The 27,441-nt window shown below is 49.4% G+C and overlaps 7 protein-coding genes across 7 annotated transcripts; 2 read left to right on the top strand and 5 right to left on the bottom strand.

Annotated features, from left to right (window-relative positions):
• Positions 1-499: 499 nt before the first annotated feature.
• LOC101757263 (sm-like protein LSM3B) lies at positions 500-4,083 on the top strand. The gene is made up of 3 exons (XM_004961894.3): positions 500-747; positions 1,535-1,630; positions 3,700-4,083. Exons 1-3 carry the CDS (start codon positions 631-633, stop codon positions 3,778-3,780), a joined length of 294 nt encoding a protein of 97 aa, XP_004961951.1. The 5' UTR covers positions 500-630; the 3' UTR covers positions 3,781-4,083.
• Positions 4,084-4,811: 728 nt separating this feature from the next.
• LOC101756590 (soluble inorganic pyrophosphatase) lies at positions 4,812-6,527 on the top strand. Its single transcript, XM_004961893.3, has 7 exons — positions 4,812-5,090; positions 5,222-5,250; positions 5,341-5,514; positions 5,632-5,697; positions 5,808-5,928; positions 6,026-6,107; positions 6,217-6,527. The coding sequence occupies exons 1-7, from the start codon at positions 4,934-4,936 to the stop codon at positions 6,257-6,259; spliced, it is 672 nt and encodes a 223-aa protein (XP_004961950.1). The 5' UTR covers positions 4,812-4,933; the 3' UTR covers positions 6,260-6,527.
• Positions 6,528-7,567: 1,040 nt separating this feature from the next.
• On the bottom strand, positions 7,568-10,689 carry LOC101756186 (fructose-1,6-bisphosphatase, cytosolic). The gene is made up of 12 exons (XM_022824816.1): positions 10,557-10,689; positions 10,298-10,517; positions 9,904-9,978; positions 9,691-9,752; positions 9,494-9,560; positions 9,067-9,180; positions 8,893-8,979; positions 8,724-8,794; positions 8,551-8,616; positions 8,309-8,395; positions 8,098-8,173; positions 7,568-7,901 (listed from the first exon to the last, which is right to left on the bottom strand). The coding sequence occupies exons 2-12, from the start codon at positions 10,502-10,504 to the stop codon at positions 7,788-7,790; spliced, it is 1,026 nt and encodes a 341-aa protein (XP_022680551.1). The 5' UTR covers positions 10,505-10,517; positions 10,557-10,689; the 3' UTR covers positions 7,568-7,787.
• A 3,261-nt stretch (positions 10,690-13,950) lies between these two features.
• LOC105914112 (histone H3.2) lies at positions 13,951-14,644 on the bottom strand. The gene has a single exon (XM_012844842.2). The coding sequence runs from the start codon at positions 14,554-14,556 to the stop codon at positions 14,146-14,148; it is 411 nt and encodes a 136-aa protein (XP_012700296.1). The 5' UTR covers positions 14,557-14,644; the 3' UTR covers positions 13,951-14,145.
• Positions 14,645-15,123: 479 nt separating this feature from the next.
• LOC101755516 (actin-1) lies at positions 15,124-18,541 on the bottom strand. Its single transcript, XM_004961890.4, has 5 exons — positions 18,270-18,541; positions 17,094-17,161; positions 16,617-17,010; positions 15,911-16,524; positions 15,124-15,494 (listed from the first exon to the last, which is right to left on the bottom strand). The coding sequence occupies exons 2-5, from the start codon at positions 17,148-17,150 to the stop codon at positions 15,429-15,431; spliced, it is 1,131 nt and encodes a 376-aa protein (XP_004961947.1). The 5' UTR covers positions 17,151-17,161; positions 18,270-18,541; the 3' UTR covers positions 15,124-15,428.
• A 3,116-nt stretch (positions 18,542-21,657) lies between these two features.
• On the bottom strand, positions 21,658-22,779 carry LOC101755108 (RING-H2 finger protein ATL72). The gene has a single exon (XM_004961888.2). It carries the CDS (start codon positions 22,721-22,723, stop codon positions 22,013-22,015), a length of 711 nt encoding a protein of 236 aa, XP_004961945.1. The 5' UTR covers positions 22,724-22,779; the 3' UTR covers positions 21,658-22,012.
• A 1,297-nt stretch (positions 22,780-24,076) lies between these two features.
• Positions 24,077-26,198, bottom strand: LOC101754297 (pentatricopeptide repeat-containing protein At2g20540). The gene has a single exon (XM_004961886.3). It carries the CDS (start codon positions 26,014-26,016, stop codon positions 24,367-24,369), a length of 1,650 nt encoding a protein of 549 aa, XP_004961943.1. The 5' UTR covers positions 26,017-26,198; the 3' UTR covers positions 24,077-24,366.
• Between the last annotated feature and the right edge of the window lie 1,243 nt (positions 26,199-27,441).

The following is a 27,441-nucleotide window of genomic DNA, read 5'->3' as shown; positions in this document are numbered from 1 at the left end:
GGACATGGCCGGCCGGTTGCGGGGCGGCGGGCGTCAGCCGCTGCATGCCAATTCAGCAGGGAGTTGTGGGAACTGATGATGAGGATGGCACGGGGTGTTCTGCGGCGTTCGGGCCCTGAGACTGATGAGTGACTCACGGAGCAGCGTTTATAGGCCGGGCTGGAAGGATAGTGAACTTGACGATCGCCGGGCTTGGTGTGCAACCTGGCAAAGCTTTGGTGTTTACGACGGGCAGATTTGGTTGCACATACATGAACCGGTCGTTGGCGACTCGGCGTATGAATGTTTGGGGTTACTTATATTTTGTAGTAGGTTGCTTGAAGGAGAGCCTTTTTTTTTTGAGAGGATGAAGGAGAGCCAAAGCATCTGGAAACCTGATAACGGGCCCCCAGAAAGTATATTAGGCCCGTATCCCACACCTAAAAATCATTTATCTTGGGCCAAAATTTGGGCCCGTAGAAGTGAAGGAAACGAGTTCAAGTTCCCTGGCACGGATCCGACCCGACAAAACAAGCGCAGCGATAGCTGGTTCCGCGGCCGCGAGCTCGATTCGGATCGAGGCTAGGGTTTAGGCTTCCGTTGCGAATCGAGAAGGGGGAAGGGAGGAGGAGGAGCGGCGGCGCGGCGGCGATGGCGGCGGAGGAGGACATGGCGGTGAAGGAGCCGCTGGATCTGATACGGCTCAGCCTCGACGAGCGCATCTACGTCAAGCTCCGCTCCGAGCGCGAGCTCCGCGGCAAGCTCCATGTAGGTTTCGTCTCCCTTCGTGGTTTCCTCTAGCTGTGGTAGGCTCTGTTCTCTTATGGGCGTGGAGGCGCTTCTGGTCCAGAAGCTCCTTCGTTGGGGTAGCTGTTAGTGAAGAAGTAAAAATGTAGTAACTAGTAATTCTTCCGGGTAGGAAATATGTATACGGAATATTGGGATTGTGATTTATTGGCAAATTGTAGGCACTGAGACATCATAAGATTTTACTTTTTAAGAACCTTTTCTGAGAAAATTTTGCTTCCTCTTATGTTGGACGCATATACTCTTGCACAGGTTCATACCAGTATACTAACATCTCTGAAACACTGCACACTTTGATGCTATCTATTTTCTCTTGATGAAAGTATGCAGCATAAACTATCATTATAGACGTCATCAGTATAAACACCTTTGGATCTCGTAGTTAGAAGAGTCAGCAATCGTCCTATGTAATTTGGAAATATTAACAACATGTAACATATAATCACAAATCATACTGACTTCGACACTATAATAAGTGGGTTGCTTAACAATACATCCCTCAACTGGTTGTCCATAAGACATTTGATCTTGTGTTTCCATTTCTTTTGTGCTATCTTTCATAAAACTTAGCAGCTCATATCTGCTTGTGTGATTATTACGTTTTGTCTGGTACCGGCATGATTGCTCGACTGATTCATTGTGAATGTTTGTAATGGTTATGTAATGATACACCCTGGTTTTCTTTTGCTATTGCATGCATCTTATTTTTCTTGGTTCTAAGTTTCTTTTTATGCTTCCACCAATCCAGGCATATGATCAGCATCTCAATATGATACTTGGAGATGTTGAAGAGACAGTGACCACTGTAGAAATTGATGATGAAACTTATGAGGAAATCGTTCGCGTAAGCATCTTTTGACTCCTTACTTTTTTCAACTACATTTATCAGTTTATTCAGGGCTTAAACTTGATTTCCAACTTTACACATTAATTATTTTTATAGTCTATCAAGGAGGAAATTGCAGTTTCTTTATTTGGTTTGCGTTAAAAATATGTGTAGAGCATTTTACTTGTTGTTTCACACAACAGTCATGCGTCTACGCCCCACAATTATCATTCACGTGCATTTGGCAAACTGCACTATCATCAGTTCAGTACTGTTTATATGTTTTAGTTATTAGGCATCTCAACAGCTAAGACTCCAAGGATGACAGTTTTGATTGTTCCAGTTCTGCTGAATTCAGTCATGCCATCTTGCCAAGGTCCTGGCCAATAGTCAGTTCTTTATCAGCAGTTGTACTGTATAAATTTGAAGATTTGGTTGTCTTAGTAATATGCGCCTGTCATCTTTTATTCACTATGCCAATATACTAACTAATTGCTGGTTTGCCTGCGAATTGCTTGACTGAGATGCAAGGTTAAACTCATCTGTTCCTTTTTCTGATTTAAACAAAAAAATTGTATCACCTGTTCTGTTTCAACTAACTGGATTATATCAAAACTTGCTCTTCATCCTTGTTTTCTCCGGGTCAAGGTGGTTAATTATACAGCAATACAGACTACCAAATCAGCGTCAAGATACTACCACTGCTACCAATCGTGCTAGTGATTAGATAACACCACCTAACCCAATGGAGAAACAAGATAATGTTGCAATACACAATTAACTAGCCATTGATATAAAGGTCTAGTGAACAAGCAGTCAGAGGATTGCATGCATGTATCAGGATGAAACTAGACCAAGCGATGCGCTAACCAATCCATTGAAGTTAGGTCAAAGGATATGCGTTGATCTCAGTATGCATTGCGGTGCTGATTAGAAAGCAGCACAGTAGCATGATCAGCATGGCATCTTGGGCAACTTGCTTAGTTGTCGCTTCAGCAGCATGGCTAACTTGGAATGGACAGCGGTGCAGAGCATTGTGGCAAAGTGCAAGAGACCTAGGAAGGAGAATACTTGTGACTATTGTTGTTTGTCATTCTGGCTGGAGATGCCTTCCCCCCATATATGAGCCTTTTAATCACATGTAGCTCTGCACATTCAGTTTAAAGGGCCATATATGGGAGGGCAACATCCCTAGCGCAAACAAAGAACAGTAGTATTCACAACCTTTCACCTTCCTCTGTCATCTTCACTTTGTCACAGAGTTATCCCATTTTTTTGTAGTAAGCTAGACCTACTGCTAGTTGTGCTATGGCAGCTTGATGAGTGGTGTCTCTGAATCCTCACCACTTGAGTCCCTGCACTGGGGTGGTATAAAGGTTTCAGGGCAGTGCACGGAGTGCTTGCTGCTCAGAAAGTCTGCCGACCTCATTCTGCAACTGGTTGTTGCTTGCTCTGCTGCATTGTCAATCTTCACCAAAATAAGCAGTAGATTGATCCGTGCTTGCTTGGTTCAGTTATGTCCTGATACATGCACGACATGCTCATGCAAGAGTATCTTGTAGTGTTTTGCCTGCAACATTTACCTGGTTTCTCTAGATTGTTACATTACATGCTATCAATCACTAGCATGATATATAATATGACAGTGTGAAGTTTGTATTGTTGTAGTATCAGCAATTATAGAGCCACTCATCTTTTGCGATGTACAAGTAAAACTACTTCATATGTCTCTGCCTTAGTTTTGAAATTGGCATTCGATGAGTTAAATTAGTGATGAATTGTCTTTAAGGCTTTAACAAGGCAACAGCATTTGGAGTTTCTGGATAATCATCTAGCACACACTATTTCTGACCATGTTTCCTGTTTGCACAAATGATCTATACAGTGTATATGAAAGCAATTATTCTTGTAGAAAGAAGTTTTCTTTGTTTTCTTACTTCGTGCCATGTGTGATAAATTTGCTCATCTGTTGTCAAGTTAAATTCTGCACGATGTGATTCAATATGGCAATACAAAATGTTGTCAGATACTTTGTCACTGAAGGAATTTTATATCCATTGAACTAACTATTCTTGTGTTCCCTCCAGACGAGCAAACGCACTATCCCCTTCCTTTTTGTCCGAGGAGATGGTGTAATACTGGTTTCCCCACCCTTGCGGACGGTGTGAAAGTTGGGGCCGGTGCATTCCTTCTGCAATCCTTACGAAAGCTGGTTGGGAAAGTTTTATCTGGAGAAGCAGGCAGCAGGTTTCTGAGACGCTGCACATGTTTAGACAGGATCATTGTACTCCAACAATGTCTGTGTATTTGAATCTGACTTCCCAGTTTGGTCAACTTAATCTTATTCAGTGATCGGCTCGGGCTGGGTGCAGTACCGCGGACGACATCAATTGATCAATCGTTCCAGCAAATTGTGGATTGACTGGTTGGTGGTGTTCTGGTCCTCTTCATAAGCACTTGTTTTCTGCTGCTCTGTGATTGTGTGAACTGAGTTGACATTGATCCATGTGATCGCAATCCGTGCCAGCTACTTGACCACCATTTACCATGGCCCGTCTCTCCGAGTGTTGAGCCCAACGAACATGTGCGGCACGACTTAGTTTTCACCACCTTTCGGTTTCTTTATGCTTAATAATACGTGGGTGTCGTGACATGATCATGTGCATCACGATCTCAAAAGGATCTGAAAAACAGAGTAGATGCATGCCAATATTTAGCTTTCCCTTTTGAAGGACCGCACTTAAAATGCAGTCACGAACCCTTTCCAGAGCATCAGGTTTCGGATTTCAAATGCTGGCTTTGCGATTTGCAGTCAGGATTTCAGGGGGAACATGCGTTCTGGTTTGGCGTGACTTTTGACGAGCCGAAGAGCAGAGCTGGGACCGGAGAGCCCTGTCGGTTCGGACGTGTCCCCGCACGGTGCGCCACCTTTCGGGGAGGCCGCCGGATCACCGGATGGATAGCTGAGAACAGCTCGGGGCTGCTGCCAATAACGCGCGACGCGACGACGAAGCTTCCGACGCCAACTCGGCACCGCATCGGCAGTTCGGCACCGCGGACTCTCCCATCCCACGTGCCGCCTACGACTCAGCCGCGTCGATCAGGGCCCCACGCCTCCCCCACCACCAACCCACCGGGGACCCCACGCCACCGCTCCGGCGCTCCTCCCCCTTCCCCCCTATATGTGCGCGCGGGCCGCTCGAGCGTTTGCCGTCCGTATCCCATTCACCCCCGACGTTTGCCGAGCACGACGTGAGACGAGCGGCGAGCCGGCGACGACGACCAGCTGCAGCCTTCCAGTTCCAGCAGGGAGATCCGAAGATGAGCCAGGAGGAGAAGGGAGCCACCAACGGGCACGCCGAGGAGGACGTGATGGAGGTGGAGCCCAAGCGCCGGGCGCCGCGGCTCAACGAGCGGATCCTCTCCTCGCTGTCGCGGAGGTCCGTCGCCGCGCACCCATGGCACGATCTCGAGATCGGTGAGTCCCCGTCGTCACCCTCCCTCCCCAATCTTCCTAGTTGACCGGATAGTTGCCAGATAGATACGCGAGGCGTGACAGAAATCTTTAATCGCGCGATCAGCTGACTGACCGTGCATGCGTGCCTGCAGGTCCTGAAGCTCCGGCCGTCTTCAACGTGGTAAGTACCTGGATCCCATTTCTCCCCCAATCCAAAGTTGCAATCACTACGGAGCGTGAATGTTTGATCCGGTGCGCGTTCTTGGAGCAGGTCGTGGAGATCACCAAGGGGAGCAAGGTGAAGTACGAGCTGGACAAGAAGACGGGGCTCATCAAGGTGGACCGGGTCCTCTACTCGTCCGTCGTCTACCCTCATAACTACGGATTCATCCCCCGGTCGCTCTGCGAGGACAACGACCCCATGGACGTCCTCGTCCTCATGCAGGTGACTCATCACTCTCAGGCTTTATTTCAGTAGGATTATTAGCCCCAAAGCTCAATTGATTGTGCTCTGCATTATCCACCTGTTTTATTCTAACAACTGCATCCCGTTGGCAACCAGGAACCAGTTCTTCCCGGCGCCTTCCTCCGGGCCAGGGCCATCGGCCTCATGCCTATGATAGATCAGGCAGGCGAATACATGAATCATTTCCATCTAGCTCTGTGCAATTCGATTTTCAGCTGCAAGTATTTGCCCCAATCTCACGGTATGCTGTCATTCCCAAAATGTTGGAACAGGGTGAGAAGGACGACAAGATCATAGCCGTCTGCGCCGACGATCCCGAGTACCGCCACTACAACGACATCAGCGAGCTCTCCCCTCACCGCCTCCAGGAGATTCGACGCTTCTTCGAAGACTGTATGATTGCCGTCTCACTAATCCATATAAACACGTCTCTGCTGTTGCACACTCTCTAGTCCCTTCAACTTTGTGGTTTCTTGCCCAAATCTTTCAGACAAGAAGAACGAGAACAAGGATGTGGCCGTCGACGACTTCCTTCCTGCTGCAGCTGCCCGCGAAGCCATCCAGTACTCCATGTAAGTACTGGTCCTTTTTTTGGAAGATGGCATGAAAAAATGTGTAGTCATATCAGATTGGAGTCTGAAACTCTGGATTGGTACTGACAATCTGCGGTGTTTTGTGCAGGGATCTGTACGGACAGTACATTATGCAGACCTTGAGGCGGTAGAGCGTGCCCCTTTTTTCTCTCCCTACCAGATCTTATGCGATCTGAAGCAAAAGCACCAAATCATCAGAACATTTGGGATCTGATGAACAGCAAAGTCACATGAGTTGCCGCATGCTTGCTGATCATATTCTCCCAGAGATATTAGTCTGTATCTTCCTCTTTATTAGTTTTTTGAAATTTGTCCACAGTGTGGTTTCATCTATGTACTCCTTCTACATTTCTTGAAGAATGAATAAATAAACTTACTCATAAAATTAATAGTGTGTCATTTTGTTGTTTCGTCGACCTGCTTCTGGCTTGAATGTCTACATATTGCTGATGGTACAGGGACTGAAGAACCGGTTGCATACTTGCAGTCACGTGTTCGTTCACTCAGAGACATCTACAGAATTTCAGCAGGATACCTGAGTCTTTTGGTTGGATGTCTTGTGCCGTTGTGTTGAATGCACTGCAGTTCTGGTTTACTTTCGGCAGGATACCTGAGTACTTATCTGGATCATCCCTTGGTTTTAATTTCTTTTCTGTTGAGCGGAGCCCCGTTGAAGGGATTACGATCTCTGATCATCCTAGTATCTTGGGAAGTTTGGAATGATCTCTGATCATCCTAGTATCTTGGGAAGTTTGGAATGCTAGTATCTTGGGAAGTTTGGAAGGAACGCAATGCTAGAGTTTTTCAACGCAAGTTCCAAAGTCTTCAACAAATACTCAGCAAGATCAAGGAGGAAGCGAGATGTTGGATCCTGGCCGGCTCAAAACACCTGGGCGCTATCTGTCAATTGGGAGAGTGATCACTTTTTCGTTCCATTTTACATACGACTGTACATATTGGTTCGTTCCATTTTACATACGACTGTACATATTGGCTTAGACCTTGTAACTCTCTCCTTTATTAATTAATACAAGTCCGACAATCTCTGGTGGGCCTACAGTTTCAAAAAAAAAATTCTTTTCTGTATCAATGCACACGGCAGCTACCAGTCTTTTTGAGGGAAAATTACCAACTAGCCTTTCTCTCACCTTTTTTTAGGCAAAATTTACCAACCAGCCTTTCTCTCACTTTTTTTAGGGAAGCTACCGGCTTTACAAGTGAGTTGAGTAATAAAGCCATTATTTTCCCCAAAATTTAAAAGACACGTCGACAGTAGTAGTCTAATTGCTATGCATCAGATCAATGTAAAGGATTGTTAGAGAGTACAATCACAGATAAACATCCAGAACCAGCAACCAAGTAAAATCTCACAAGTAACATGCCTTCATCTTTTTAGTACAATCGGTAGATCTCCTGCCACGTTCGTTTCAAAACATGTCTTCATATGTTTTGAATCCAAATTTTATTAAGGAATCACGATAGCAAGTAAAATGAGTATGAAACATAAGCCTTGATAGCTTATTGAGTTGTACTGTGTCTGTATAGTGTGAATATTTTACATTGAGGCCAGGAAGGCAAGATCAGAACATAAATATCTGATCAATACAGTTACAGTGTCCCCCTCCGGAGAATGATACACTCAGGAAGTCAGGAGGACAATCAAACGGTGCTTGACTCTGAAGCGTACAATGCTTTGATCTCCTCAACATCATCGTAGCTCCCCAGGAATATTGGGGATCTCTCATGAAGCTTAGTAGGAGCAAGTTCAAGGGCCTGCGTTGTAAATTTAGCAGCAGAGTTTTCAGTTATGGCATGCCAACTATTGGTAAAAGTGTGGCCATAGTGCCTTTTATCATCAAGCTCTACTTGTAGGTTAAAATGCACCAAAATCACAGGAGGATGTGCTATTTGTAGCATCAATGTTTTTCAGGTGGAATTTGGGATCTGAGAAAAAAGATCTGAGACACACCCGTTGTTTGCCTGTGAAAGCCTGACCTCCAGCTTGTTCCATCAGGAATGACATTGGGAAGACTTCATACAGAACACTGTTATTCCACATAGAACCAAGTTCAGGATTTGTATATTTATAAGCATTTTTTATAACGATTATAACGATAGTTATAAGCATTTGAACTACAGTTCTAGATATAGTAAGAGAAAGGTTGTCAGCCTTGATATACCGGAGTTTTCCATTTGGGCTCTTCTGGTCAGCTGGGTACAAAAATATGCCTCCATATAGCAAGGTACGGTGGACATCAGCAACCATACTGTGAACCATTAAGGATCATAACATTAGAATTCAACCATTTTAGTTCAATGAAAGAAAGAGCAACAGGATTCAAATAACTTCAGACACATGCGGTTCACAACCAAAAGAAAGTAAACTGTAAAATACTGATATGCATTGGTGGAAAATGAGTACCTTCCAATATATCTCAATGATTTAGGCGACGAACCATCCTGGGGAAACTTGCATTTCTCCACATACCTGCAATGTTAGCTGGAAATTTAGCCAACTTCTTAAGACACTTCAATATCTATAAATAAAATGATGGTTTTTCAAAAAAAAATAAAAATAAAATGATCCCTACATACTTTGCTGTCGGCGCATCCCAGTTTTTGGCATTCCCTTCATTGACAGAATAGATCTTCCCTTTCTTGGGTATCTGCACAAGAAAAGAAGGATTACAGGTGTAAAAATAGAAACATTATTTTGTTTCATGATCATCCTATTCAAGAAAAAAAAAGTTATTTTGTTAGTGACCTTGATATTCGGATGAGTCAGTATGAACTCCCCAAGGGAAGGATCAAGAGTGAAACCGTTGACTCCATTCCCAGTGCTCAACACAAGCTGCCATAATCCACAGCAGCAGTCAATTCAAGAAGAAGAGTAAAAAAAATAACCTGAAGGTAAAATGGATTCAGTAAACATAATTACCGTGCAGGAACTCCCATACATGCAGTAGCCAGCAGCAAGCATGTTTGTTCCAGGTTGTATCACATCATCCAAAGTCACATTGTCTTTATCTTTGATCATGTAAATCCCAAAGATCTGTAGAACCAAACAGAATATAACAAGTAATGATGTTAAGAGCTCTAGCAGCTAAAACTAGTTAAAATTAAAGTCGGCATAATTTTTCTTTTTCAGAAAAAAAGGTCCACAGATTTCTAATTAACTATTGGAGTAAGGCATCGACTGAGATATGCACTTGCTATAATGGATATAGTATCTTTAGAAAGGTAAGCATGGTCCATTTCATTGGAACTCAGATCGATCAGTACATCCTATCTTTTTCATCTCGTTTGACTCATTTACTAGTACAGATCACAGGTGGAAACAATATTAAAGTGATAATGACACGTACTGTTCCGATGGAGACACCACAGTCAATATTGGAGGAACCATCCAGTGGATCGAAACAAACGCAGTACCTGAACAGATAGGAATCCCGTGCATGTCACAGTCAGAGAAAGCAACAGTATGATGTTGTAGAACAAGAAGTCGTCAAAACAATTAGTAACAAGCAACTAAAAATAACATAAGGTGACTGAATTCACTGACTTTCCACGGAGTGCCGGGTCGACGAATATGGCCTCCTCGTTCTCTTCAGATACAAGAACGCACTGCACGCAAACGCAAAGTCAACGTGTAAGGGTGTGTGTGTTTTTTCCCACGAAACATGTGATTGTCTAAGTTCAGAACTGGAGTAGTGTTGATGAATTTTTTATGGGAGAAACATGGGAACGTGTACGGATGTGTAGGAGAGTGCATTACGGTGCGGCCGCTGCTGACGAGCGCCTTGACAAAGACTTCGTTGGAGAGCACATCAAGCTTCTTCTGCTCCTCACCCTGCAGCGCGCTCTTGAATGTCAATGAGGGCCAAGAAAAATCAAATCAAGTGACAAAAAAATATCGCTTGGATCAGGTATGCATAAAAAATAAGAAGAAACGATAGTATAACAGAGCGTAGTGACCGAGGCATGGTCAGTCAGAAGGATTATGCAGCTAAAGAATGTGAAATGTTCATAGGATCACCGTGGCCCCACCCCGTCAGAGTCTCAGAGGGTAGTAGTAATTCAGAGCACGCTTGTCTACACATGAAAGGCGAAGAATCGATCATGGCTTGGCCATGACCCGTGAAAGCGCGCGTGTGGTGGTGGTTGCTTGCCTGGACGTTTGTCTCCCCGGCGAGGCCGATGAGCTTGGCGAGCCCTGCCTTGTTGACCGCCGATGCGACGAACTTGCAGCCGAGGACGATGTGGGAGAGGAGGATGGTGAAGTCGCCGCGGGACTCCGGGTGGCGGCTCTGCTCGTTGAGCACGTGCCGCGTGATCGTCATCAGGTCCGTCCGCTGCGCCTCCGCCGCGTGGTCCATCTTCTCCGCTCTCCTGCTGCCCCGCCGGCCGGTTCCCCCCTCGCCCGCTCTCGGTTGATCAGGCCGGATCACCGCCCGCCTTCGCGCTGCCCGCGCGTCTACGAGTTTTGGACTCTGGTTGGGGACGGTGAGGCTAGCTGGGAGGAGTTAAGGCCCCAGGGATGATCGGCAGATGCCTGATGACGATAGGAGATGGGCGGCGGTTGGGATGCCTTGTCCTGTGGCGCGACGGGGACGGACGGGCGGGCGGGACGGACGGTGCGCGCGCGTCACGACATCTTTGAGCGGCGCCGTTTCTCGCGGTGAGGATTGGCAATTTGTTGGGACTTGGGAGAGGCGGATGGTTACAATTACAACTGACCAGCAACGGAGGATGCGTGTGCGGTGCCTGGTGCGGCGTCTGATCTGCCGGAGTAGAGGCCAGGGTCCGGTGCCGATTATCGCGGCGCGGAATGAACTGGCAAATTGTTGGGGCTCGGGACTCGGGAGCGGTGGATGGTTACAACAACGCAACAAGTGAGCAAAGCAACGGAGGATGCGTGTGCGTCTGTGCGGTGACGCCGGTGAGGTATCTGATCTGCCGGAGGAGGCTAGGCTAGGGTCCGTGGCTTGAAATAGGGGCCGGAGGGGCTCGGGCCTCGGTGTGGTGGTGCTGGCCGGCGGTTGGATGGGGGCTGCGGACTCCACGTCTGATCTGATCCGCATGGGTGCGGATATCTACCGCGATGTGCTCATCAGGAACGGGGAAGCTCGCACCGTGCGGTCAAGCAAAGGAAGCGTGCCCGAGAAACGGGGGGAAGGCCAACTGGGCTGGCTGGGTGGATGACTGGATTCCTGGTAGGATGATTCGCTGCAACGTTCTCCTTGTGCCGACGATTCAGCTGGCAACTGGCACCAGGGACACAGCGCCTTTGCTACCCGGCAGCGACGGAACGAGACGTTTTTATTCCATATCACGATCGGGTTGGTGGCTAAAGCTGGGCTTGCCTGAGTTTTGCCTCCATGCCCTTAGATTCCTGGCCCTGCCGGGGTCCATTTGCAAGCGCGTACACACCGTTAAGGCCTGTTCCGGAATCGGTACACGGTGGATTGAGCAGATCGTGCGATAAGTATGCGCACCTTTGCCACAAAATTTTACAACTTCTCCCCCCTTTCTACGGGGATTGGTGGTGCGATCCCAGAAATGAACCTTGTTTGCTCGATGCCCGAAACATCCATCATCTCTTCAGCAACCATGAAAATGGTGCGAGACGAGTGAGACACTGAGGTGGGAAGGTGGCCAATCACCTTACAGTCCAGCTTCAGCATCTCCATCCATCGACGACTACAGGTTTGACCAATTCGAACCTGTCATATTTTAAAGCAGTAAACAAAAGTACAGGACAGAAGTACTTGCACATTTGAGTTGTGCGTTGGCGTGGTACGGCACGGGTTGATACTCCGATCCAACCAGCCGGTGTTATTTCTTTGTTGTTCGCTCAGTCTGGGTTTATTCTTCTTTTTAATATAATCGGTAGCTCTACTGCCCGGTACTTGCACAAGTTTCAAAGGCTTAAGCCCGCAATCACAACCTTACAGGCAATCGCTCCTCAGAACGGTAACGCGTCGCGTTCAGTTGACTGACGTGCTGAAGATGTCATTGGATAATGCGTTTCACGACGAACCGGCGGCAGTGCTTTCTACTGATCTGAACATCTGATGGAGCCATATGCTGTCAGTCTGTCGCCACTCATTGGTCATCAGCCTCTTGGACAGTTTCATGGCATGGACTTCTTCAGATGTGCTGCGTCAGTTTGGAACTCTGGGTGGCTAATACTCAACACACAATACTAGTAACTCCATTACCCACCCAGTAGTTTTGTTTTAAAAGGAAATTTGTGGAGCATGCAGCTGCTTGAATCTTACAGCACTCGTTCATGCTGCTTTCAGCTGATCTGCCCAAACGTTACATGTGAATGCCATGCTACAATGAACCTCTTAGTCTGTGACGGACACTGAATAGCAATCCATTGGACAACAAACAGATAATGGCATAAGTCAGGCAGGGCAGACAAATTTTTTAGATCATTGTCAGAAACTTACCTTCTATTTACCGGGTCAAGCAAACGAATGGAGTCTCCTGCGGGGTGAAGTACGAAAGCATACGCGAATGCAGTTGTTGCTTGACTGAATTAAGCCAGGAGACCTGCACCCCATACTACTTTCTGAAAGAAAAATGCACTGTTCGATCGCATTAGTCTCTGGCCTTTTTGATGTACATTGGAAGACAGCGACCAAGGAGCACTGAAAATACCGGCAAATGAGAAATTACGATGGTTCAGGACATCAGCAAGGCATGCTCATGCCTGAAAGTTGACCTTAAAGTTTTGTGATTATACATCTAGACACGGTTAAGAAACATATAAGGATCGCTGTGTGATTTGTGATCCAGTCTGAGATATATGGATACGGGAATTGCAGCACTGAATTTAGCAAACCTGCAGTGCTACTACCCTGCTGCTATAGATAGGGCAATGAACTGGATACATGGACATAAGCTCAGAGAATCTGAGACCCAGCCAGAACCAGGTAACCTTTCTGATACAGAGCCATGAAATTTGAAGTGGAATTGAACTGGATTCACGCTTTCAGCAAACCAGGGTGAACTTTTGGTTCTATTTGAAATGGATTGACTTGACTCACTTAACCTGAATACAAGAAGCAATTTCGCACATGCTGCTTGATATGGAAATATTCAGAACAGTTAAATTAGGCAAAATACAATTGAAATCAGAGATAATGGCAGAACATAAACGCACAACACATATCAAACAGCACTAGTTTAAGATCATACAACCACCATTTCCATTGTCAAAAAAATGAGATCATAGATTCAAACACTGAATCACAACTGCACACTACAACCAAAGATCCAGAAAACCATGACTGCAAATTGCACAACGAAATCTCCACAACACAACGAAGCACAAATACGAGTCTCAAATTCTAGATCTGAAGTTCTGAACATAGCAGAACTGAGAAAATGCAATGCCTCAGACTGAATGTTGAATGGCTCAACAGTTGGTACACACTGCTAAAAGGTACAGAAAGGATCCGAGTAGTCCTGATTTGGTGAACAACACCCTAGGCCAACTCATCAGTCATCACATTCAGAACATGAACCAGATAACCTTAGTAATTTTAAATGAAACCAAGCTGAAAAGCCTTTATAATAAAAAATCAAAAAGTTTAGCCTACTTTCTTCCTTAGAGGATGATGCACAAGAAAGGGTCAGGATAGCTCGGTAGAGCAGAGGTCATTGACAAGGCAACATCCATCCTTCAAAGCTGAGCACATCCAGGTGGGATATCAGATAAACAGAAACGTTAGCATCCGATTAAAGAAGGCCTCATGTGCTGAACGAGATCCAGGACACAAAAACAATGAACTGGAGAGCACAGATCCAATATCAGATAATTAAGTTTCCATTGCTGATGATAATGAGAGGTTACATCAGACGCTACATCACCAGGACAGAACCACATCACGAGAAATAAAACTTCTACCTCACAACGACATAACACAGGCTAAGTGACTTAGGAACACATCTCTACACTTCCCCCGATCAGGCAGGCACCACAAAAGACGGCGAACCACGCCCTCTAGGCCCTCTCGCCACGGATGCGGCGCGCGAGCTGGATGTCCTTGGGCATGATGGTGACGCGCTTGGCGTGTATGGCGCAGAGGTTGGTGTCCTCGAAGAGCCCGACGAGGTACGCCTCGGCGGCCTCCTGCAGCGCGGCGACGGCGGAGCTCTGGAAGCGGAGATCGGTCTTGAAGTCCTGCGCAATCTCCCGCACCAGCCGCTGGAAGGGGAGCTTGCGTATCAGCAGCTCCGTGCTCTTCTGGTACTTGCGGATCTCACGGAGCGCGACGGTGCCGGGGCGGAAGCGGTGGGGCTTCTTCACTCCGCCGGTCGCCGGGGCCGACTTGCGGGCCGCCTTGGTCGCCAGCTGCTTGCGGGGCGCCTTGCCGCCGGTGGACTTCCTCGCCGTCTGCTTCGTGCGGGCCATCGGAGCGGGAGGGTTGGGAAGTGGAGGGCGCGAGGTTGCAGGAGGATTTGGCAATTGGGGAATTGGAGTGAGGAGAGAGTGCGGAGGGGGGAGGCGTTTATGTAGGCGGCGGGTGGGCGGGAGGCTGGGAAATTTTCGTATTTTCGGCGGCGGTGGGCTTGGTTTTCGGGAGGCGCGGCGCGGTTCCGAGCGTTGGATTCGAAGAGATTGAATGGCTCCGATTGGTTTTGGTGGGAGGCACACGGATCGTAGGGGGTGATCCGTGGGCGGGGGTTTCCTGCGTTTTGATTGGTTGCGGTTGCGCGACGGGAGTCGAGGGCCCCACACTGCCGTGCGGGCGTGGGCTGTGGGCTGGATACTGTTGGTTCACAGCTTCTGGCCCAGCAGTACAAGAATGTCTCGCTTTGATTTCCCCATTCCTGTGGGGAGGGACCGTTTTGCAATGAACAGACTACTGATGATGACATATTGACATCTGATGCAGCATCTGGGTGAAATTTCGACACATAGACATGAGACTGCACGGCAACAAAAAGGGCACAACGAGGGTCTTCCGGGAAAAGGAACGAGAGAAAAGGCACAGGTTTGCTTCATCCTGTATTATTATCTTAGGCTCGCATAGCCACATAGGCATCAGCCGGAACCAATAAACCGCGAACTAAACAGTACACCAAATACACGAACAATCCACTCCAAACGGCATGAAACACCACAGAATATAATGTGTTGATGCTTAATTCATTATCACGACCTAGGTACACGGCTACTGTATTTCTGTCCACTTATACTCTGCCTCTGCCCTTTCTGTATTGCTTCGAGGCAACGGACTGACAAGCCGGCAACCTCTTGGACGTCAAATTTCACTCAGAAACTTAGAAGCACTTCATGTGGACAATGCCGGGACCGGTTTCGTCATACTCTGCCTTGGCGATCCACATCTGCCAAACAACTACCCAGAGTCAGAGCCAATTTGAAGTGCAGAGAGAGTTAAACACTGCAAGAAAATTGTATAGCGCGCTATCACAATATTTAATTGTGTTCTAATAAAATTATAGTTGATATTCCACTTTCCGCTTATGTCTATCGCTAAATCAGGCCCTAGCAGTGGGCAGTAGCCATGTTCAACTCCTAGAATATTGATAGTTTCTACTCAGGTGGCGCTTCACCACTTCTGACTAACCTAGGTCAGAGCAACATCTAAAATACCCAGGGTGAGCACATCTATCATCTACAACTTTTGAGGAAATCATATATACCATGCAAATATGTATGTAAATGAACAAATGAAAATCTTGCAGCAACGTACAAGTATGTTAGTATGCACTTGATGGATATGGTGCCTAACAGTATGTACCTGCTGAAAAGTGCTGAGAGAGGCCAGTATAGAACCACCAATCCAAACACTGTATTTCCTTTCTGGTGGTGCAATCACTTTAACCTTCATGCTGCTAGGAGCCAGGGACGTGATCTCCTTGCTCATACGATCAGCAATCCCAGGGAACATAGTAGATCCTCCACTGAGCACAACGTTACCATACAAATCCTTCCTGATATCAACATCACACTTCATGATGGAGTTGTATGTAGCTTCATGTATGCCAGGAGATTCCATGCCAACAAGAGATGGCTGGAAGAGCACCTCAGGGCACCTGAACCTTTCTGATCCAATGGTGATAACCTGTCCATCAGGCATCTCGTAGCTCTTCTCAACAGAGGAGCTGCTCCTGGCAGTTTCCAGCTCCTGCTCGTAATCAAGGGCAACGTACGCGAGTTTCTCTTTAATGTCCCTGACAATTTCACGCTCTGCACTTGTCGTGAGGGAGTACCCTCTCTCTGTGAGGATCTTCATTAGATGATCGGTGAGATCACGGCCGGCAAGGTCCAAACGAAGAATAGCATGAGGAAGTGTGTATCCTTCATAGATTGGAACGGTATGGCTCACACCATCACCAGAGTCCAGCACGATACCTGCACACACAGAGAGAAATGGTGTCAGTTCTACTCCTACCTTATGATCTTTGTAGTAAATATTCCCATTTCCATGGTAACAGCAATCTTACCGGTTGTCCGCCCACTAGCGTACAAGGAAAGAACGGCCTGGATGGCAACATACATTGCCGGGCATTCAAAGGTCTCAAACATGATCTGTGTCATCTTCTCTCTGTTGGCCTTGGGGTTGAGAGGGGCCTCAGTCAGCAATACAGGGTGATCTTCAGGCGCAACACGGAGCTCGTTGTAGAAGGTGTGATGCCAAATCTTCTCCATGTCATCCCAGTTGTTGACGATGCCGTGCTCAATTGGGTACTTCAGTGTCAGGATACCTCTCTTTGCCTGAGCTTCATCGCCCACATAAGCATCCTTCTGGCCCATGCCAACCATGACACCAGTATGGCGTGGCCTTCCCACAATGCTTGGGAAGACGGCTCTTGGTGCATCATCACCGGCAAAACCTGCCTGTTAATATCAAGAGTTGATCATCAATTAGTTGATGGGATTAGAATAGCTCTATTGAAAACTTCTTTGCGCGGGATAATAACCTTGACCATTCCAGTGCCATTGTCGCACACAATAGGCTGAATATCCTCGTCAGCCATTTTCGAGTTTTCTGTAACAGAGATCAATGTTCAGTACACATTCAGAGAAAAATGCAGAATTTTCAATACTAGTTATGTTGCCTGGACCGGGAATCAAATACCCCTTCTTTTCATGGTTAAAAAAATCAACAATTATTTTTCCTTTGCTTGTGCCATGTGTATATTCGCGTACATTGGATCAGACAAACTCTGCTCTCAACTGATAGTTTTCTAAAATAAAGCAGATATCATCATTCATCACACAAGGTTTTCTTGAGGAACGGAGAACTACTCTTGGAGAGATTTGTCCGAACAGCAAAAATTTATCTACACAATTTGGCCTTACTATTCCTATATGTATGTATTCATCAAATCATTACTGCACAGCTGGAAACCGAAAGGATCACAGCAGCAGTTTCTATGATTTGAGGTTAATTTCCCAGGTTCTTTATTTTCTGCTAAAAAGTTTATTACTAGCTCACCACTGTCACACAGGTGGACTTAATAGAAAAAATTCTGCTCCCCAGTGATCTCGGTTTTATAAAATAAAGCAGATATCATTATTCATCACATATGGATTCGCAATAAACAAAGAACTCATTTGGGAGATATTTGTCAAAATAGCGAAAACATTGTGTCTACATAATTTAGCCTTTACTGCTGCTATGTGTATGCATTCATCAAGTCATTACTGCACACTGATACACTAAGTACCACCCCCTGGGCCCTGGCAACTACAGATCAGCGTGGAACCGAAAGGCTCACAGCAGCAGTTTCTACGATTTCAGGTTAATTCACAGCTTCTTGTTTTTTCTGCTAAAACGTCCGTTAGGAGCTCACCACTGGCACACGGGTGGACCTAATATTTCGATAGTGACAGCGCCATAGCACAATTCTACTACAGGCTATACCACGCAGCAGGATAGCGCATCAACTAAACATCCAGCGAATTTCTTTGCCCTGCGAAGGGATCGACCGCGCACCAAATAAACCACGAGAAAACAGCACCGCTGGACGCGGAAACCACAAAAAAATTCACAAGAGACCGCAAATCGGAACCTGGTGAAGCGATCTATGGGAGGAGAAGTACTACAATTCAGCAAAGGGTTTGGACCAGAGAGATGAGGGGAGGAGAATCACCTGTTCAAAGAGGAGTGGCGATCGCCTCGGCGGACGGCGGCTCGTCCTGTCCGGACTCTGAACTCTGGAGAACCCGATCGGCGAGGAAATGATGACGCAAAGCCTCGGGAGCAAGCAAGGCAAGAGAAAAGGAAGGAAAACGCACGGATGGGCGGCGTGACGGGCGGAGCTTGGGGTTTATACTACACGCCTCCGCCGTCCTCTCCTCGAAGAGAAAAGGAAGGGTGTGCTGCCCCTGCCCCCGCCCGTGGAAAACGGCCGGGGGCGGCGTGCCTGCGTGCGCGACGCGGACCGCGGGGGGCTCGTCCCGAACCTTTTGCTCCCCTGAGCCGCTTGTATTCCACGTAACGCGAAGGAATCAGCACGTGTCGTTCTCGATCGACACGTCCCGAGCGTACCCCAAAGCTTGAGACGTGCGGGACTCGTCTCTGTTCGACTGTTCCTGGGACCCGTCCGGCCTGCTGCCTGCTGGTACCGGGGGACGGCACACAAAAGGGCCCGAAAGGCTACGCCGGGCCGGCCTAGCCGTCGCCGTCGCAACAAAACTTTCGGTGGCCAAAGCGGTGCTACCACGTCGGTGCCAGCGGAGAATTTGGCTGCTCTGTAGGCCCCTCGACTCCGGCGCCTGGCGACCGCCGGCTACTGACGCATCGCTGCCGGCTGATGCTGGCCGCACTGTTAATTATTCCCAATTTTTCTTTCTTCACGCCATTCAGCGGATGGCCCGACGAAATGAGCTCATGTTGGGTTCTAACTTTGGTTCTCTCGTGATACTAGCTCATAGGACAATTAGAGTCAAACAAACACTAACTCTTATATCTATATAGCCTCATGAGTTAGCTTCATAACAGGACTAAAAGATAGTGAAAAGACAGATATTGTAACAATTAGAGTCAAACACTAACTCTTATATCTATATAGCTTCATATAATTTAAGGATACATGTATGATATATTGATAATATGATGTGACATACCCATTGGCTAATTGAGTTAGCATCACTGAAGGAGGCCTAAGAGAGTACGAAAGTGTCTCTACAGGTTTTTAGGGTTATTTGTAGCGCCTGATTATTTACGCCTTTGGATGAAGGTCAAACATCCATCCTTCTCCTTCTACCTTAAGCACAAGTCGACTCTAATATCAACCTTTCTCATCTGTACCCCATTGATCATGTCCTACCATGACGTCACGTATGGTCTTGATTTAGTCCAACGTAGACGGACCGCCAGCTTGATCCCCTCTTAGATACTCTATTGCACTTGCAGCAATCTCCTTATTGCCCTTCCCATCATTGTCATAGTTGCACCCGCCCGACACTACCTACTAGACGTCCTCCATCATCTTCGGGCAGCAGCGCCATAGCTGTCTTGCTTCACCAGCCCACACTCCTCACCGACTCTGAGAAACAAAGCTGCCATCCCTTACCAGCGAAACCAACTATCCCCAAACCATATCATCCGAGCATCCTTCAGACTTTTCAAAAGGAAAAGAGAGCGAAGGCAGCTCATGCATACATGAGCGGATTTGGTAGGGGCTCCATGTGGCAGAACCGTTCCAATTAAATGTGGCAGAACCGCCCCAATTAAACCGGCTTAAGTCCGTAACCATCTTCTTAATGGTTAATCCGGTCAACACGTACTTAAAACTGCGTGTGTGTGTGTGCATGCATGTGCACCAATGAGCCAATCAGAAAGCAAGCAAGGGAGCCCATCCTGGAGTTCGTGGCTTCCTGTGTTTCTGCCAAGACGCCCGGAGGCCATCGCCACCTCGACGATCAACCCTGTCGTGACGTCCACTCGGCTCTAGTTACACTGACCCATGCATCCCCGACCAACCACTACTACAACTACCACGCGTCGTACGACACCGATGAGGATGGACGACGCGGGTAGGTAGAGCTGATGTCCCAGCTACACTACACAGGCTCATGGACCGACGAGGCTATGGATGACGCCGGCACCACACCCACATCAACACCACACATGCATGAAGAACGTGAAGCGCAGACTGAAAATGACGACCATAGCAGCGGAATCGAAGGTACTTCGTCAAGCAAGACTTGCGGAGGTGATTAACTAGGAGCCTTCTGAGGCCCTAGGAACCAGAAAACTATATCGCCCAAGACAAGATCGCTGTGAGCAGACTATGGAGCGCATAGGGACTTGTATTTATTTTTCTGTAAAGATTAATAAAGTCCTTGTTCCTGTTATTTCTTTATGTACATAGTACACTGGTATGCCCGCACTATTCCCAAGGGCAGAAAAATCTTCGTGTAATTTTTCTCCCCTCAAACAATCATATGAAGATGCTAATGCTCATGTGATGATGAAGATTAATACATAATGATATGCTAAACACCCGAGGTTTTACACTCCAGCTCCCCTCCCCCGACCACCGTAGCTCATGGAACCCTTTCTAAAAATTATAGCTATGGAAGAAGAGGAGGAAGAAAATGTAAAAAAGTAGAGTAAGAAGAAGGGAGATAAGCCTCCCCTATCGTAGGTTTGGCTCTGCTCGTGGACACACATAATATTGTAGGAACTAACGAACAACTACGATGTATCACAAACACAGGGTCTACAGGTAGGGATTGCAACAGATCAGCACGGGCAGAGTAAAAATCAACACATTGTCTAACGGGTGAAAATTCTACACCTGCACTTATAGGTGGAGTTTTGCACCCGTACATTCACCTTTGAGCTAGACTGCCATTAGAATTGATGGATTCCCTTGTTGCAAGTCGGGTATCTGCTGGAGGATTAGAACCAGTGTCCATAAGCGCGGGGAATTTTGCACCCACAACTTTTGGGTGTGGCACCCCGGGGGTAGGATTTTCATTCCTATTTGCAGGAGAAATATCTATGATGGCTGGACTCCAATTGATTAATTATTCTGATGGGAAGGCAACGTTACACCGCATGGTCATTACAACCATAATCGAAAACAAATCTACGACGCAAAATTGAGTAGCTTTAATTCGAACCATGGTCCGTTATCCTGAAGCTGTGTTAAGCACACGGCCCGGAGGTTGGGAGAACGACCTGATAAAGAAATGGGCTTCAGTTGTGCTCACTGAATTTTCTGCCCAGTCCGCTGAATCTGGTGAGTTTTGGAAGGACGTCACGGACTGTTGGGCCGACCTCGTTCTGTTGTTGTGGGCTCAACTTAGTTCAGCTTGTACTGACCTATGCTGCTCGTCCAGTGAGATATTCTTCTGCTGGTTAGCAGGTTGGCTTTGTAATAATAACGTCTGCTCTTTGTAGGACGCTATAGCATATCATATCAACAAGATTCCAGTGGCCATTCGTATCAACAATCTCCTCGTCTAAGCAAACACGTCAAGGAGATTCCAGAGACCAGTAATGCCACAGTTTGTGCAACTTCAATATAAAAGAGAACATGTTTAAGATATAGACCAACACCCAACGCGCAAACGTAACCCTTAAACAGGTTTGTCAGACTGACAGTATGCTTAACCATGAACCATTAGCTCGCAGGCTCATGTTCAGCTTGGTGCCAGCGTTTCCTGTATGCAACATTCATAGTCCCAGAACGACTTTCACAAGACGTTTAAAAGACAAACGGAGACAGAACCAAAGCTAGGGAAATGAACAGTGAACACCATTAGGCGCAGTATCCCATATTCCCCAGTAAACATAACGCGTCCAAAGTGCTTCGTCCGCTAGGCTCTAGCACATTGCAAATGTACAAACACTCTAAAGACCGGCCGACCGCGCGAAGTGCTACGACTCCACAAGGCGGGCCACGCGGTCGCCTACTATGACCACGCGCACCAACGGCACGGCGGCCGGCGCCTGCCCGGAGCCGTCCGGCTGCAGGAGCGCGGTGGTCTGGGCGAACGGCGCCTGCCTGCAGGTGGGGCACGTCGGGCGCGACGCGAGCCACCGGTCAATGCAGCGCGCGTGGAACCCGTGGTTGCAGCGCGGCAGCACGCGCACGGCCTCCCCGCGCGCGAACGCCGCGAGGCAGATGGCGCACTCCGACCGTGACGACCCGGCCAGCTCCAGACCCGACGAGTACGCCAGGCACGGCAGCGCCTGCACCAGCTTCGTCAGCCGCCGCGGCTTCCCGCCGTGCCTCGCCGCCGCCGCCTGCTGCCCCGCGCCTCCTCCTCCTCCCGTGCCGTTCCCGGGGCCCTGCTGCGGGGCGTCGCCGTCGGCGGCTCCGCTGTGGCGGCACGCGCGGCGCGTGACGCGGAGCGCGCACGTGAGCACGACGTGGAGCGCGAGCGCCACGACGAGGCCGCAGACGAGGAGCGCGAGGATGAGGATCGCGTTGGCGTTGAGGAAGGTGAAGGCGTCGGCCGGCGCCGGAACCGATAGAGCGTCCGGAACGGCGCCGGCCGTCGTAGCGGGGGCGGGCGCCGGGCTCACGGCCGGCCCCTGCTGCAGCTGCAGGAGGAGCGGCCTGGAGTAGTGCATCCGGGCATCCATGGCCGGGTCGGACTCTCCAAGAAGTGCGTGTAGTGCGAGAGTTCTGAACTTATGGGACGCGGGAATGCGCGGGCAGAGGCGTATATATACAGCGTGAGGGGGGGCATATATGAGGCTGCGATGTGGGTTCGTGCTACACAGGGAGGCGATAAACTATTCCAGATATCTGAGACTGAAGTCGCTATCTTTGGCGTGATTGATCAGTCGGCAAGCTGCAAATTAGAGATGGGCTTAATGCTGTGCTGCTGTAAGTCTGCGCAAGATAAGACGCACAAAAGAGAAGGGAACAGACGCACGTAAAGGTGCAGAAACTGGCCGGCGAACCAAGGTCCAAGGTGATCGTGGATCATGGAAAGAGTCAGGCAGAAGCAGAGAATTCCAGGATCCCTCAATCTCAGCTCCGTCGGACCATCTGATGGAAGAGAACAACCCAAAAACTACGCGAGCACAGTTCGCTCAGGAACACAAGTGCCAAACTGAATCATGGCTGATCAATCTGAAATCCGAGAAATGAGGACTTAATTTGCCTGCAGCTGCAAGCCTGCAACTGCAAACTGAAAGAGAAAAAGTTAAACGAGTGTGAAGTGTCGTCGATCACCACGGACGCATGATAGAACAGCGAGCATATCCGCAAAGCGACCCCGCTTAAACTAGAATTTCCAGGGCCAAATCTACGCCCCCATTTCCGAATGTGCCTACAGCGACGGGAGCTTGCACCAACTCGCAAGGGCCAATCTCCGGAGCCCGCAGCCAATCGGTTCCATCATCCCGCGACCAGAAGAGCCCGTGGGGAGCCAGCACTCTTGGATCCCGGGCCCCAGCCACTAACCGCGACTCGCCGGCGCACGGCGGGGGCGCACGTGGCCGGGGCGGCGGCCAGTTCGGCGGTGACTTGTCAACGGTTTAGTGGCTCGTCCCGGCCATGTCGGTCTGCGTGGAGTCCGACGTGTCTGTGCCTGGGGGGTTTCCCGCGGCTCCTGTCTGCTGTCTCGCCCGCCGGCGGTGCGGCTGCCTATTGAATCCGCGGGTGGATTCAGCAGGAACTTAAACAACTCATCATTCATTTCTCGATCAATTTGAAACCTTTTTTTAAAAAAAGTCCTTCCATGAATCTAGGGAAGGAACTCTGACTTCACCAACTCTTCCTTTCTTTGCTCGAAGGCTTCCTCTTCCGGCTAAATTCTGATATGAGGCCAATAGGCGCCAACATTGTTTGATGTACTTGCACTTTAAAAAGAGATGCCTACAATCCTCATCTAGTCTTACAACCTTACTGGACATATAGTGTCCAGTAAAACCGACGCCTTGCCACATTTTCCTTCTCACCTGGAGACTATTATGGGCCAATCTCCATATAAACGTCTTAACTTTGTTGGGGACTTTTAGTTGCCAAATCTTGTGCCACTCAAACTCACTCCTCCTGGAGCCGGAGGACATCAGATCCGGAGGCATCACAGCTAGCATCACTTGCATCTCTGTTTGCCAGTGCCACCTTGTATGCTGATTTTACAGAAGAGAGTCCCTTGGCATCAAAGTGCTACGCTGACCAAAATCTGACAAGCCAAAATCATTGCTTGCTGGAATGAGCCTGCTTATCTCTGATTTTGCTCTTGCAAGATATCTGCGTGACCGATTAACAGTAATCAGTCACTAGCAAAAACGTTTGCATTAACCCAGCAATCTGAATCAATGAGTTCTTCATCATCGTCCGCAAGCTCCGAGGCCAGCATATCCAGCACGGCAGCAAGGCCTCCCAGCTCAGGCCCCAGGTCCTCCCCAGCGACGAACTCCCGCACCACGTTGTCCACCTCGATCATGCTACACCCAGGCGTCTTCCTCGTGCTCCGGTTCCTTATCTCCTTCCGCGTGCTCGCCACGTCGTCCCACCGCCCCGCCGAGGCATACACGTTGGCGAGCATCACGAGGTTGCCCACGTCGCCCGACTCCAGCTCGACCAGGCGCTCGGCCGCCACCACGGCCGTGTCCACGTCGCCGTGGCTGCGGCACGCGCTGAGCAGCGACCCCCATATCTTAGCGTCGGCGGGAACCGGCATGCCTCGTACGGTCTCCAGAGCGCGCTGGATTCGCCCTGACCGGCCGAGGAGGTCGACGAGGCAGCCGTAGTGCTCGACGCCGGGTTCGACGCCGTAGGCTTCCTTCATGCGGTCGAAGTACCGCAGGCCTTCGTCCAGGAGCCCCGCGTGGGAGCAGGCGGACAAGAGCCCCACGAACGTGACGCCGTTCGGCCTCACCCTTTCTTCTCTGTCCATGGCCTCGAACAACCAGACCGCCTCGCGCGCCCTCCCGTGCGCCGCGAGGCCGCCGATCGCCGTGCTCCACGAGATGACGTCCTTCTCGGGCATGCCGTCGAACAGCTGCAGCGCTTGGTCGATGCACCCGCACTTGGCGTACATCTCCATCAGCGCGTTGCAGATGTATGTCTTGCGCAGCATGTCGTGCTTGTTGCAGTAAGCGTATATCCACCGGCCTAGCTCCAGGGCCCCCAGTTGGGCGCAGGCCGGCAGCACCGCGACGATGCTGACGTCGTCTGGCTCGAAGCCTTCCATCTGCATCAGCCTGAACACCTCGACTGCGCCGGCGAAGTCGCCCACTGCTGTGTACCCGGACACCAACGCCGTCCAGGAAACCACCGTCTTGTCTGGCATTGAATCGAATAACGCCCGCGCCCTCCTCATCTGCCCCAGCCTCGCGTGCGCCGAGATGAGCGTGTTCCAGGACACCGCATCCTTGTTCCGCATTTCATCAAACACCCTGCGCGCGAGCGACAGGTCGCCGCATCGCGTGTACATCTCGATCATGGAGTTCCGCACGATGTCGTGTGCCTCGCACCCAGACCTCACCACGTGCGCGTGCACCTGTCTTCCCAGCTCGACCGCCGCCAGGCCGCCGCAGGCCTTGAGCAGGAACGGGTACGTGAACCGGTCGCCGCCGGAGAATCCCCCGCTCGAAGGGAGCGGGAGGCACCTGAGCGTGCGGACGTAGACCTCGACCGCGTCGCGGTGGAGGTGGTTCTGCGCGTAGGCCTTGATCATGGCGTTGTGGAGGTGGAGGTTCGGATCGGGGACCTGGGCGAAAACCCGCGCGGCGTGCTCGGCGCGGCCGTGGGCGTTGCAGAGGTGGACGATCTGGGTGGCGACGTAGCTGCTCTGGGAGAGGCACAGCCGCACGGCGTGGCCGTGCGCGCGGAGGACGTCCCGGAACGTGGCGCAGGCACGGAGCCTCGCGATGACCGCGTCCTCCAGCCGCCAAACCGCGGGGGACGGCGCCCCCATGGCATCGACAAGCAAAGGTGTTCGAGGAATCGGCCGTCCAGGGGGTGCTTTCGTGAGCTTTTCCGCGGGAGGATACAGATTTGATTGCGTTTGGCTTTAAACAGGGGGCTAATTAAAGGTTGGGTAGCACCGATCCACGAGGTCAATGAAATCAGATATGTGCATCGTTGATCACATTTCTTATCAAGGTAGCAATCCTGGGCCTAGTTGCCCAACTTTGGGCAACCAAAATTACTGTAGCAATATTGTAACGTTTCATTTGTATTTGTGAATTATTGTCCAAATATTGACTAATTAGGCTCAAAAGATTCGTCTCGCAAAGTACAACAAAACTGTGCAATTAGTTTTTGATTTCATCTACATTCAGTACTCCATGCATGTACCGCGAGTTTGATGTGATGAGAAATCTTCTTTTTGCATAGTGCCAAATTTGGGATTTTGGAGTGAACTAAACATGGCCCTGGCGCCTTTCTACGGAGTAGTATCCAACAAAATGATCTAACTTTTGACTTTAGTAGCCGTGCCTTGATTGTGTTGTCATTGTATTGTTGCCATTTTTGAGTGTGCTCCGGGCCTTTGACTTGCTTCCGTGGTTGCCCATGTACCACTTCTGCTTCTCCCACCTCTCCTTGGAGGGAAACAGATCTTCCCTCTCCAGTTGAGATGCTCACACGTAAGAGCAAGCCCAACGCAGGCTATCAAGAGTTGTGGTCTCGTATAAAAGTTAGGGGGTGTTTGGTTCCCACCATGGACTAAAATTTGGACTAAAATGTGTATTTTAGTTGGACTAAACACCCAAACACTTAGACTAAAAAGTAGGACTAAAGCCTTTAGTCCTTTGATCCTGTTTGGTTCCTTTAGTTCCACCCCTGTTTGGTTACATGGACTAAAATAGACTAAAGTCCATAAATGTAGTCCATAAATGTTGTTGAACAAAAACCCTTTTACCCTTTTTCCCTACCCCTTTACCCTTCTTCCCTACCCCTGGTACCCCTGTGCCATCTCACGCATGGGATCCTCCTCCGCCCATACCGCAATCCCCGTGCCGACCTCGCACCCCTACCCTCACTCCTGCCCGCGCCGGCCTCCTCGCCAGACGGCCGCTCATCCCGGCGGCAACGGCACCCCGTGGCCCCAGCAGTCTGCGGCCTCCACGCCCGCGCGTCTGTTCGCAGCCAGTCAAGCGTCGTCGTCACCTGGGTTTGCACCGAGACATAGACAAGCGGAGCCAGCCTCCTCACCCGACGACCCTTCATCCCCGACGGCAACGGCACCCCGCGGCCCCGGTAGTGCACAGGAGGCGATGGTGGCGGGCGGCGACGGCAGCGGGGGCTGGTAGGGAGGGCGGCGGGCGGTTCCGTCGCGGGCAGGAGGGAAGTAACGATAGGGACAGAGCCCGGCGGCAGGTAGCCGGGTGGGCGGAGG

This window comes from Setaria italica, chromosome III, assembly GCF_000263155.2.
Source record: "Setaria italica strain Yugu1 chromosome III, Setaria_italica_v2.0, whole genome shotgun sequence".
Classification (NCBI taxonomy): domain Eukaryota; kingdom Viridiplantae; phylum Streptophyta; class Magnoliopsida; order Poales; family Poaceae; genus Setaria; species Setaria italica.
Note: the sequence above shows the minus strand (reverse complement) of the source record. Positions and strands in the feature narration are given on the sequence as shown.